We start from the raw sequence: 13,253 nt of genomic DNA, 5'->3' as shown, positions 1-13,253 counted from the left end.
CTGCTATTTTGCCCTATCAACAGCCTCTCCTCACTAAACATTGCCTCTGTTTGTAAACCAACAACTTCATCTTCAGCACAGTCACTCCGCTTCCCAACCAAACTAGTTTAAACCCTGCCGAACAACTCTAGCCAATCTGCCCAGAAGGATGTTGTATCCTGTCTGGTTCAGGTGTAACTTGTCTCTTTTGTAACGGTTGTACCTTCCCAAGATGAAATCCCAATGATCCATAAATCTGAACCCCTTCCTCCTGCACCAATTTCTCAGCCATGCATTCATCTGCTAAATTATCCTATTCCTACCCTCAATGGGACGTGGCACAGGCAGCAATCCAGAGGTTACTACCCTGGAGGTCCTGTTTCAGACCTTTCTATCTAGGTCCCTAAAACCTCTCTTCAGGACCTCCTCACCTTGTCTACCTATGTCATTGTTGCAAATATGCACCAAGACTTCTGGCTGCTCACCCTCACCTTTGAGAATGCCATGGACATGCCTGATTCTGGCACCAGGGAGGCAACATACCATCTGGGTGTCTCTATCGTACGCACAGAATCTCATCTCTGTTCCCCTGACTGGGGAACCTCCTGTCAACACTGCAGCCCTCCTCACCTTTCTGCTCTTCTGAACGACAGCACCAAACTCAGTGCCAGAGATCCAGTAACTTGTGTCTCCCCTCAGTACGTCATCCCCCTCAATAGTATCTAGAGTTTTATACCTATTATTGAGGGGAATGGCCACAGGTGTACTCTGCTCTGGCTGTGCATTTCCCCTCCATCTCTTGACAGTCAACCAGTTACCTGTCTCCTGTAGTCCAGGCTGACTACCTCCCTGTAGCTCCTGTCTATCACCTCCTCACTCTCCTGTGTGTCGAAGGTTATCGAGCTGCAGCTCCAGTTCCTTAATATGTTCTCTCAGGAGCTGCAGCTCGGTGCACCTGGTACAGATGTGTTTATCTGGGAGACTGGGGTATTAAATTAGGGACAACATGAGACAGGAGCTGGGAGAGTTAACTGATTTAAATATTAGCTTTTATTTCTCACGTGTACATCAAAACATCCACTAAAATGTGTTGCTTGTGTCAACAACCAACAGTCTGAGCTGCTGGGGGCAGCCTGCAAGTGTCACCGTGCTTCCTGTGCCAACATAGCATGCCCACAAATTACTGACTCTTGCCTATATGCCCCTGAACCGTGGGATAGAGCTGGAGCACCTGGAGGAAATAATGCCTGACCTTGCTGAGCTCCTCCAGCATTTTGTGTGCATTTCTTAAGATTTCCAACACCTGCAGAAGCTCTTCTGTTTATGGGGAGCTAATGCTGTTCTGATCCTAAAGAATGACAGGAAGGACAAGCCAGGAAACTGCAAGTCGAGCGTCAAATTCAAGAAGAAATATTACAGTTGACGCCAAGTGAAGTTTTTAAGATCAAAAGGGATAGATGGGAATTGTTCAGGTCACTAGAGCTGGGAGAATGGTGTGTAAAAAGCACATAGCTCCCACCTCCTGAATTACGCTGTCGGATGCGGACATCATTTTCTGCTTCTTCACAGGAGATGCCACTGGCTCACTCTGAACCTTGTAGGTCACAAGCTGGAGTTCATAATCCTGAAACAACAAAACATTACATTAGGATTCAATCATGAGTACAAACTACCCCACCAAACCCTCACTGTGACCAATCGGTGTCCAGTGCACCAGTGTAAACTACCTCACCAAACCCTCACTGTGACCAATCGGTGTCCAGTGCACCAGTGTAAACTACCTCACCAAACCCTCACTGTGACCAATCGGTGTCCAGTGCACCAGTGTAAACTACCTCACCAAACCCTCACTGTGACCAATGAGTGTGCAATACATCAGTACAAATGAGCCTGCCAAACTTGATGTGACACATGGGTGTGCAGTGCAGCAGTGTAAATTGCCTCACCAAACCTGAGCCTGAGTGTGACCAATATCCTTGTGGGCAGGATTGCTACGGCTGTTCGGGAGGATTTGGTGGGGTATGGGAACCAGAGTGATAGGGCTAAGGAAGGGATAGTTGGTCGACAAATAGAGGCAGTGTGTACTGAGGACAGGCTGATGATAGAGCAAAATTGCAGTCAATGGAATGAGTTGCAGTGTAAAATGGAGACAAAATCGAATAGGGTAACGAATACAGGACTGAAGGTGCTATATCTGAATGCATACAGTATATGGAATAAGTTAGATGAACTTGTGGTATGGTTACAGACAGATACATATGATGCTGTGGGCATCAGTGTTGTGGGCTGAAAGATTATAGCTGGGAACTTCACATTCAAGGATACACACTGTATTGAAAGGACAGTGCAAGAAGTATTGTAGGCAAGGCAGATGAGGTCAGGACATGGATCAACACCTGGAGTCATGATATTGTAGCCAATAGTTAGACTTGGTTGCAGGAGGGACGGAACTGGCAGTTCAATATACCAGGGTTCCATTGTTTTAGATCTGACAGAGTGGGAGGAAGGGTGGCATTACAAGTCAGAAAGAATGTTGTGGCAGTCCTCTGTCAGGACAGACTGGAGAGCTCGTATACGGAGATGCTATGGGTGGAACAAGGAAATAAGAATGGTATGACCATGTTAATGGGGCTATATTACAGACCACCCAACAGTCCGAGCGATTTAGAAGAACAAATTTGTAGAGAGATCGCGGACTATTGCGAGAAATCTGTTATCTGTCAAGTAGGGTGCCGTGCACAATCCTGGTTTGATGGAGGCAGACGTGAGAGCACGGAGGAACATCTGGTGAAACTTCTGAAATGCCTGTTTCGCTGCCGCCGCTACTGTGTGATCCAGAATCTCCAGAGGGGAAGGCCCCAATTCCTTGGCTTTGCTTGTTGTTCAGCGGCTGGGGTGGGGTGGAAGCGCTTGGCAGAGATGGTGCTGGGTGTCGGAGGGCTGGTCAGAGGCTCGAAGTTTTCGGACGGACTCAGAGTCGGACTGTGGTCGGGTGCTTCCAGGATGCTGCATCGGCAAGTTTGCGGCACTGAAAGCTCGTGGCAGGGAGAGTTTCTCCCTTCTACCGTCTGCGTGAGATGTTGGGGCTATCAGGACTTTGAGACTTTTTTTTACCATGCCCATGGTCTGCTCTTATCAAATTACGGTATTGCTTTGCACTGTTGTAACTATATGTTATAATTATGTGGTTTTTGTCAGTTCTAGTCTTGGTCTGTCTTGTGTTTCTGTGGTATCGTACTGGAGGAACATTGCATCATTTTTTAATGCATGCATTTCTAAATGACAATAAACGAGGACTGAGTGTCCTCATAATCTAAAAAAAAAACATAAGGTTGTTAAAGCAGGTGATTTTAACTTTCCACGTATTGACTGGGACTCACATACTGTCAAAGGACTAGGTGGAATAGAGTTTGTCAACTGGAAACCCACATCAAAGTTGCTGGTGAACGCAGCAGGCCAGGCAGCATCTCTAGGAAGAGGTACAGTCGACGTTTCAAGTCGAGACCCTTCGTCAGGACGAGAATGTGTCTCGGCCTGAAACGTCGACTGTACCTCTTCCTAGAGATGTTGCATGGCCTGCTGCGTTCACCAGCAACGTTGATGTGTGTTGCTTGAATTTCCAGCATCTGCAGAATTCCTGTTGTTTGCGTTGTCAACTGGAAAGTTCAGGAAAGGTTCCTCAATAAGTACGTAGAAGACCAAGTGAGAGAGTTTGCAGTACTGGATCTGCTATTAGGGAATGAGACAGGGCAGGTGACAGAAGTTTGTGTAGAGGAACACTTTGCATCTAGCGACCACAGTGCCACTAGATTTCCAGTAAATATGAAAAAAAGAGAGGTCAGGTCTGCAGGTTGAGATTCTAAATTCGAGAAAGACTGATTTTGATTGTATCATAAGACCATAAGACATAGGAGCAGAATTAGGCTATTTGGGCTGTCGAATCTACTCCACCATTCAATCATAGCTGACCTTTTCCTCTCCTCAGCCCCACTTCCCGGCCTTCTCTCCGTAACCTTTGATGTCATGTCCAATCAAGAACCTATCAAACTCTGCCTTAAGTACATGCAACGATCTGGCCTCCACAGCTGCCTGTGATAATAAATTATACAAATTCACCACCATCTAGCGAAAGAAATTTCTCCACTTCTCTGTTTTAAATAGACACCCCTCTATCCTGAGGCTGTGCCCGCTTGTCCTAGACTCTCCCACCATGGGAAACATCCTTTCCACATCTACTCTGTCTAGCCCTTTCAACATTTGAAAGGTTTCAATGAGATCCCCCCTCGAAGTGAAGTGATGATGGCAACTCCTTTGCTTGCATCTTTGGAAACAGCTCTATTTCCATCTTTAATATCTTTCTTTTTCCCTCTCAGAGATCTTTTGAAGACCCTGATCTGGAGTTATACGCTGACGTTCTTTGTGGGAATGGGACCTGCTCTCGGGGCTTCATAACTGGCAGTTGTTTGGGACACCAAAGGCTCAGCCTAAGAGTCCGGCTCGGCTTTGGAGGCCTAGGATTTCAGGGCTCCGGAGACGGCGGATCCAAGTTTTGGTGTCAGGGCAGGAGACCCATGTCGGGGGAATCGGAATATCTGTGGCTGTGTGCCCAGAGACTCGAGATTTTTGGGCATAGAGCTTGAAAAAAGTGACTTAACTGACTTTTAATATCGTAAACCAGCGAGTTGTTTGTTATGTCTCCCCACTTGCTGTGAAAACAGAGAAACCTATTTCTCCCTTATTAGGGAGAGAGAGAGAGCCTATGGTATGTTGAATGCTGGGTGAACAATGTAGTCTTTGGGCTAACTGCATGTGTCTTTACTGTTGCTTTGCTCACGCTTGAGTGCTTGGGAGCAGGTGCCGATGCATTTTTTTGCCAGTGGGAAAGGGGGATTTACGCGCGGGAGGGAGAGGAGCTTGGTGGGGGGGGGGGAAGACTTTGAGGTTCTAACATTTAACTGTCGCTCATTCTTTGGGCACTCCTCTGCTTTCATGGATGGTTGCGAAGAAAAAGCATTTCAGGTTTTATATTCTATACATTTCTCTGATATTAGATGTACCTTTGTAACCTTTGAACTCCTTCTAAATTCCAGTGACTACAGACATAGAGCTATCAAACATTTCTCGTATGAAAACCCTTTCATTCCCAGAATCATTCTGGTGAACCTCATCTGAACCCTCTCCAGTGCCAGTATATCTTTTCTTAGATGAGGAGCCCAAAACTATTCACAATATTCAAGGCCGCACCAGTGCCTTATAAAGCCTCAGCATCACATCTCTGTTCTTCTACTCTAGACCTCTTGAAATGAATACTAAACATTGTATTTGCCTTCCTTACTACCAACTCCACCTGGAAGTTAACCTTCGGGGTATTTTGCACAAGGACTCCCAAAACTTTCTGCATCTCAGATTTTTCAATTTTCTCCCTGTTTAGAAAAGTGTCTGCACATTTATTTCTACTGCCAAAGTGCAAAACCATGCATTTTCCAACATTGTATTTCATTTGCCACTTTCTTGACCATTCTCCTAATCTGTCAAACTCCTTTGCAGCCTACCTGTTTCCTCAACACTACCTGCCCCTCTGCCAATCTTTGTATCATCTGCAAACTTGGCAACAAAGCCATCTGTTCCATTATCTAAATCATTCGTATATAGCATAAAAAGAAATGGTCCCAACACCGACCCCTGTGGAACACCACAATTCATTGGCAGTCAACTTTTACTCCCACTTGCTGCCTCCTGCCAATCAGCCAATGCTCTAACCATGCCAGGAACAATCCTGTAATACCACGGGCTCTTAACTTGGTAAGCAGCCTCAGGTGTGGCACCATGGCAAAAGCCTTCTGAAAGTCCAATTATACAACATCCTCACCCTCTTCATCTACTTGTAATCTACTTAAAGAATTCAAACAGGTTCGTCAGGCAAGATTTTCACTTAAGGAAACCATGCTGACTTTGTACTATCTTGTCCTGTGTCACCAAGTACTCCATAATCTCATCCTTAACAATTGACTGCAACATCTCCCAACCACTGAGGTCAGGTTAACTGGTCTATAATTTCCTTTCTGCTGTCTTCCTCCTTTCTTAAAGAGTAGAGTGATATTAGCAGTTTTCCAGTCCTCTGGCACGATGAAAGAGTCCAATGATATTTAAAAGATCAATAGGAATTTCTCTACAATCTCTACCGCTACCTCTTTCAGAACCCTAGGGTTCAGTTCATCTGGTCCGGGTGCTTATGTAGCCTTGGGCAATTCAGCATTTTGAGCACCTTCTCCCCTGTAATAGTAACTACACTCACCTCTCTTCTCTCACACCCGTCGACATCCAGTGTCTTCGACAGTGAAGACTGATGCAAAATACTAATTTAATTCATCTGCCATCTCCTTGTCCCCCATTATTATTTCTCTGGCTTCATTTTCTAGTGGTCCTATATCCACTCTCATCTCACTTTTAATTTTTACATACTTGAAAAACTTTTACTATCCACTTTAATACTGATTGCTAGTTTGCTTTCGTATTTCACCTTTTCCCTCTTAATGATTCTTTTAGTTCCTCCCTATTGGTTTTTTAAAGCTTTCCGATCCTCTGTCCTCCTGCTAATTTTTGCTTTGTTGTATGCCCTCTCTTTCACTTTTCCACTAGCTTTGACTTCCCTTGTCAGCCATGGTTGTACTATGTTGCCATTTGAGTATTTTTTCATTTTTGGAGTATATCTATCCTGTACCTTCCTCATCTTTCTTAGAAACTCATGCCATTTCTGCTCTGCTGTCATTCCTGCCAGCATCTCCTTCAAATTTATCTTGGCCAACTCCTCTCTCATACAACTGCAATTTCCTTTACTCCACTGAAATACTGCTATGTCAGACTTTACTTTCTATCTAATTTCAAGTTTAACTCAATCATATTGTGATCACTGACTCCTAAAGGTTCTTTTTACTATAAGCTCCTTAATCACCTCCACTTCTTACATAATATAAAGAATGTAAAAAGAGTCTTAAGAAAGAAATTAGAAAAGCTAAAAGAAGATATGAGGCTGCTTTGGCAAGTAAGGTGAAAATAAATCCAAAGGGTTTCTACAGTTATATTAATAGCAAAAGGATAGCGAGGGATAAAATTGGTCCCTCAGAGAATCAGAATGGACGGCTATGTGCGGAGCCAAAAGAGATGGGGGAGATTTTGAATAACTTCTTTTCTTCAGTATTCACTAAGGAGAGGGATATTGAATTGTGTAAGGTAGGGGAAACAAGTTGTTGTTGTTCGTCCTTCGTAGTCGAAGGTGACCATGGCTTCAAAGTCAAATGAGAGATTGGTGGCTGTGGGTCCGGAGGTGACTGATGAGGCCAATCTGGGCCCTGAAGGCTTGCCCACATGTGGGACACAAGTGGGTGGGTGCTGTCGTGGCAGTGGATGCTGCTCGGGCCTTGCGCACAGCACGCTTTCGTTGCGCCTCGATGATGCGCCTGACTTCAGCTGCACGGGCTCCTGTGGTGATCTTGCTGCGCCAAGCTGGGCGGTCGAGGGCAAGCGTCTCCCACGTGTTGATGTCGACACCCAGGCCTTTGAGGGACGCTTTAAGGCAGTCTTTGTAACGTTTCTTCTGCCCCCCCGACTGAGCGCTTGCCCTGACACAGTTCTCCGTACAGCAGCTGCTTAGGCAATCAGCTGTCTGGCATTCTGACCACACGTCCAGCCCACCTGGCTTGGGCTTTCAGCAGGAGGGTGTAGATGCTGCAGAGCCCAGCTCGTTCCAGGATTTCTGTGTCGGGGGGACTTTGTCCTGCCACCTGATGTGGAGGAGTCTGCAGAGACAGCTCAGGTGAAAGTGGTTGAGCTGTTTGGCGTCTCTGCTGTAGACAGTCCAGGTCTCACTGGCATAAAGGAGGGTGGTAAGGACCACTGCACAGTAGACCTTCAGCTTGGTGGTAAGGCTGAGTCCTCTCCGCTCCCAGACGTTCTCACGGAGTCTCCCAAAGGCGGCGCTGGCTTTGGCAATCCTGTTGTTGACCTCAGCGACTATGTTCACTGCGCGAGAGAGTATGCTGCCCAGGTAGGTGAAGTTGTCGACTGCCTGGAGGTTCTGGCCCTTCACCGTGATGCGCGGCTCCTGGTATGGCTTTCCTGGGGCAGGCTGGTACATAACTTCTGTCTTTTTGGTGCTGATAGTGAGACCGATGTTGTCGCAGGCTTGTGAGAAGCAGTCCATTTCACGCTGCATCTCCTGCTCTGTGCTGGTGTTGAGTGCGCAGTCATCAGTCATCATGATGGAAACAAGTAGGGTAGTTATGGAAACTATGATGATTAAAGAAGAGGAAGTACTAGGGCTTTTAAGGAATATAAAAGTGGATAAGTCTCCGGGTCCAGACAGGATATTCCCTAGAACCTTGAGGGAAGTTAGTGTGGAAATAGCAGGGGCTCTGACAGAAATATTTCAAATGTCATTAGAAACGAGGATGGTGCCGGAGGATTGGCATATTGCTTATGTTGTTCCGTTGTTTAAAAAGGGTTCCAAGAGTAAACCTAGCAATTATCGGCCTTTGAGTTTGACGTCAGTGGTGGGTAAATTGATGGAAAGTATTCTTAGAGATGGTATATATAATTATCTGGAGAGACAGGGTCTGATTAGGAACAATCAACACGGATTTGTGAGTGGAAGGTCATGTTTGACAAATCTTACTGAATTTTTTGATGAGGTTACTAGGAAAGTTGACGAGGGTAAAGCGGTGGATGTTGTCTATATGGACTTCAGTAAGGCCTTTGACAAGGTTCCACACAGAAGGTTAGTTAGGAAGGTTCAATCATTAGGCATTAATATCGAAGTAGTAAAATGGATTCAGCAGTGGCTGGATGGGAGACGCCAGAGAGCAGTGGTGGATAACTGTGTGTCAGATTGAAGGACGGTGTCTACTGGTGTGCCTCAGGGATCTGTATTGGGTCCAATGTTGTTTGTTATATATATTAAAGATCTAGATAATGGGGTGGTAAATTGGATTAGTAAGTATGCAGATGATACTAAGATAGGTAGAGTTGTGGATAATGAAGTAGGTTTTGTGACAAGAATACACATAGATTAAGATGTAGCTGTCCTGTGCCAGCACCAGTGGGATCAGCAGTTGGTCTGCCACCTGTCTTCAGGAGAGAAAGAGATAAGGAAAACAATGGAGCAGCATTTGGAGATGTTAATGAAGGGGAAGGAGAGCTGTCAAGATCGGCTCCCCCTTTGAACCCTGAACTGTTTGAAGTGATGGACAGGCGATACCCCAGCAGGGGGATAAAAAGAGACAGGTTCGCTAGGCAGAACACACACGACACCTGAGGTAACAAGACCCTGAAAGCGGTGCGTCTCTCACAAGTCGGTGGGAAGTACCGGGCCATAGACACACAGGGTGGAAAGGCACGATCGGCGGGAACCTGGTGTGTGTCCACCCTTGCCTGGGTGCTGGGTTCACCACAGAGAAACGATCGTATCTGGAAATGGAGGGGTCACGGTCGGTGACCTCAGATGACATCACAAAGGACTCGCCCGAAAGCTGACTGCGAAGGTCTGTGTGGAAGTCTTGAATATTCATTCGTTTTTGCTCTCTCTCTCCTTCCCCCCACTGTCCATCGCCACGGCAGCGATTACTGCGAACTGAACTGAACTAAATTGAACTGAACTTTGCGTCACTTTGAAACTGGTCATTTACCCCTAGACAACGATAGAGCTTGATTGATCCTGTTATCTTAATTCTGTGTACATGTATGTTTATCATTGCTGAACTGTTGCATTCATTATCCTTTTGATTAGAGTACTGTGTTGCTTGTTTCTTTAATAAAACTTTCTTAGTTCTAGTAATCCAGACTCCAACTGAGTGATCCATTTCTGCTGGTTTGGCAACTCAGTTACGGAGTACGTAACATAAGTGGGGTTCTCATCCGCGATTTTGAACGCTAAATTTGGGACGGAGTAAATTGATTGAGTCAAAATACCCGAAAGAAAGAAAAGACAAACAGCAGAAATGGAGGCTGAGGAAATTATAAAGGCACCGACCTTGGAGGCATTAGAGGATGCCAGGAAATCGGAATTGGTAGCTGTGGCCAAACGGTTGAATCTTGCTAAGGGGAAGTCGACAATGAGCAGAGAGGAGATACACAGAGCTATCGTAGAGCACTATGTATCTAAAGGTGTGTTTCCCCAAGGCGAGCTGGAGGTGGTGTCTATTGAAAAACCTGCCGGAGACGCGGTACAGGTACAACTTGAAAAACTGAGACTCGAGCACGAGTTCTGGGTACGGCAGTTAGAACACGAAGAGAAGCAGTTAGAAAGGCAGGAGAAAGAGAGAGAGTTAGAAAGGCGGGAGAAAGAGAGAGAGTTAGAAAGGCAGGAGAGAGAGAGAGAGAGAGAAACAGTTGGAGAGAGAAGAGAAAGAGAGGCAATGGGAGCGAGAAGAGAGAGAGAGGGAGAGGGAAAGGGAATTTGAGCTGGAGAAGTTAAAGATAAGGGCCGAGCAGGGGCTCGTGCCGAACCAAGGTGGAGGGTTCCGGGCGACCCAGGAGGTTAGGCTGGTTCCCCCATTTGTCGATACCGACGTGGATCGGTACTTTCTCCATTTCGAAAAAGTTGCTACAAGTCAGGACTGGCCGAGGGATAAGTGGGCTGTTTTGCTTCAGAGTGTACTTAAAGGGAAAGCCCAACAAGCTTACTCAGCTTTGTCCGCGGAAGACGCCCAGAGGTACGAGGTGGTGAAAGAGGCCATCCTCAGGATTTATGAGTTGGTCCCGGAGGCATACCGGCAGAGGTTCCGGAATGCGAGGAAGCAGTGGGACTGCACGTATTTAGAGTTTGCCCGTGAGATGCAGACGTATTGTGAGCGTTGGTGCGCCTTGAAGGGGGTAGAGGGGGATTATGACAGACTGCTACAGCTGATCCTGATTGAGCAATTTAAAGGTTGTGTCCCTGAGGGTATGAGACCCTACCTAGATGAGAGGCAGCCACGTTAGCCGCAACTGCTAAGTTAGTGGATGAGTATGCGTTGACGCATAAAATGAAGTTTGCCCCGAGTAAAGGCTACCAGAAGGGTAGTCAGGACGGTGGGGAGAGTCCGCCAGAAAAGTCAGAAAGTAAGCCGGGGACTAGTGAGAAGGATAAGGTAGACCGGGAGCAGTCTGGTAGGAAGTTTCCTGGGGTCGTCTGTTATAATTGCGGGAAAGTCGGACACTTTGCGTCCAGGTGCTTTGCCCCAAAGAAGGAGACGGGAAAAGGAAAAACGGCGATTTTGACTGGCTGTATCGAGCTGGTAAACGAACCGCTAGGGAAGGACAGGTCTGCCAAAGTTCAGGAAGGGCGCGAGAGGTTTATCTCGACCGGATTGGTGTCGGTGAAGGAGGGGTTAAAACTAGTTCCAGTGCGGATCTGGAGACACACGGGAGTGTGTCAGTCACTAATACTGAAGAGTGTATTAGAGTTTAGCTCAAAGATCCAGACTGGGGAGGTCAAGGTCAAAGGTATTGGAGAAGGAACAGAGACAGTCCCTTTGCACCAGGTACACTTACAAAGCAACCTGGTCTCTGGACTAGTCACGATCGGGGTGAGGTCCGAATTACAGATGAAAGGTGTGGAAGTCTCTCGGTAATGACCTCGCCGGGGAAATCGTGTTCGAAGCAGTGAGATTGACAGGTCAGCCTGCCAGCATTGAGGCTCCGCCCATGGACTCACAGGCTCATCACGGGACTGCGGTAATAAATTTAGCTGAGACGTTTCTGCCAGCCTTGTACGAGAAGGTGGTAGGAAGTGAAAAGAAGGAGTGTAGTGAGACAAGAGGTAGTGAGAGAGCTGGGACAGACTTAGCATTAGCCAGGAAGGAATTTGTGCAGGCACAGGAGTGGGACGAGGGGCTGATGGTTTTGGCAGAGACAGCTCTCTCTGACACAGACTTAACAAGGGAACTAGTAGGCTATTGTGTGGAGGAGGAAGTGCTAAGGAAGAAAGGGAAACCAAGTACCGTACCCGCAGATGAGGATTGGGAGGTGGTGCAAAAGAGTTATGGGGATGAGGTTTTTAACCTGGCCCACAAGGTACCCCCCGGTGGACATTTTGCGGTGCTGGAGGGAACAGTTGGTGGAATCATGAAAGAGGTTTACCGGCTGCCCAGGAGGAAGGATGTTATTGATTATGGCCGATGTGAACTGAGACGGTCACAGGCTTTTGATATGCTAACAAACCTAGTCAGTGTTAGCGCGGAAATCAATGAAGCTAGGGTCCCCCTGATAAGAGAAAAAACCATTTTGAAAAGATGAGTATGGTATCGACCAGATGGGAGAAGGCTATTGTTTTGGTCAGCTCTGCTGATAAGGTCTCTCCCTTAATCCCCGAACAAAGCGACACTTTAGGAGAAGTAATTAAGCGACTCGCACACGTGTGTTTGATTGTCCCGAGGCGATGCAAAGAACTGGGATGTTGGGTGGTGTCTGTTACACTAGGTCAGCCTAGAGAGCACCAGCCCTATGGAATGAGTAATTCAGTGACTAAAGGGCTGACGAACACAGAGGTGTATATTGGCAATGTAATATGGCTGTCTGAAGCCAGCTTGATAGTGAACCTTGAAAAAAATGAGTTCGGCCACACGAAGGTCACTTACCTGGGAATTGGGGTGACACAGGGGCAGCTGGCAGCGATGCAAGCTACAGTGCAGGCTATCTCTGACATCCCAACTCTGACAGACAAGAGGGCCCTCAGAAGGCTCTTGGAGATGGTGGGGTACTGTAGGAAGTTTTGCAATAACTCTGTGGTTACTACCCCTCCCCCTCCTACTAAGCCCTTGCGAGAGAAAACTAAGTCGGAATGGGACAACCCTTGTTATTGTGGTCTGGGACGAAACCCAATGAGAGGTTACATTGATCGCAATTCATCAGTGTTTTTGGCCACTATGAAGTTTGCTAAATTGGAGCCTGGTCTAAGGGATTATTAATAACACATATAAAAGGAACAGAAAATGTGATGGCTGACTGTCTGTCAGGTGATGACAACTTCAAATTCGCTGTATTTGCCAAATAGCTGATAAAGATGTATATTTGTGTGTGTATCAAATAATGTATTCATGTTTGTAATTTTTACCCCCCCCCCGGTAAAAATCCTTAAAGGGGGGGAAGTGTGACAAGAATACACATAGATTAAGATGTAGCTGTCCTGTGCCGGCACCAGTGGGATCAGCAGTTGGTCTGCCACCTGTCTTCAGGAGAGAGAGAGAGATAAGGAAAACAATGGAGCAGCATTTGGAGATGTTAATGAAGGGGAAGGAGAG

General features: G+C 46.6%; 1 protein-coding gene across 18 annotated transcripts in view; it reads right to left on the bottom strand.

The window, feature by feature from the left end:
• LOC140195654 (plectin-like) overlaps positions 1–13,253 on the bottom strand; it is a 435,007-nt gene that overhangs the window by 62,531 nt on the left and 359,223 nt on the right. For all 18 annotated transcript variants that reach the window (XM_072254355.1, XM_072254356.1, XM_072254359.1 and 15 more), the window contains one exon: positions 1,499–1,603. In XM_072254355.1, coding sequence (XP_072110456.1) covers positions 1,499–1,603 — 105 coding nt within the window. The remainder of the gene's footprint in view (positions 1–1,498; positions 1,604–13,253) is intronic.

The sequence above is a fragment of the Mobula birostris genome, chromosome 3 (genome assembly GCF_030028105.1).
Source record: "Mobula birostris isolate sMobBir1 chromosome 3, sMobBir1.hap1, whole genome shotgun sequence".
Lineage (NCBI taxonomy): Eukaryota > Metazoa > Chordata > Chondrichthyes > Myliobatiformes > Myliobatidae > Mobula > Mobula birostris.
Note: the sequence above shows the minus strand (reverse complement) of the source record. Positions and strands in the feature narration are given on the sequence as shown.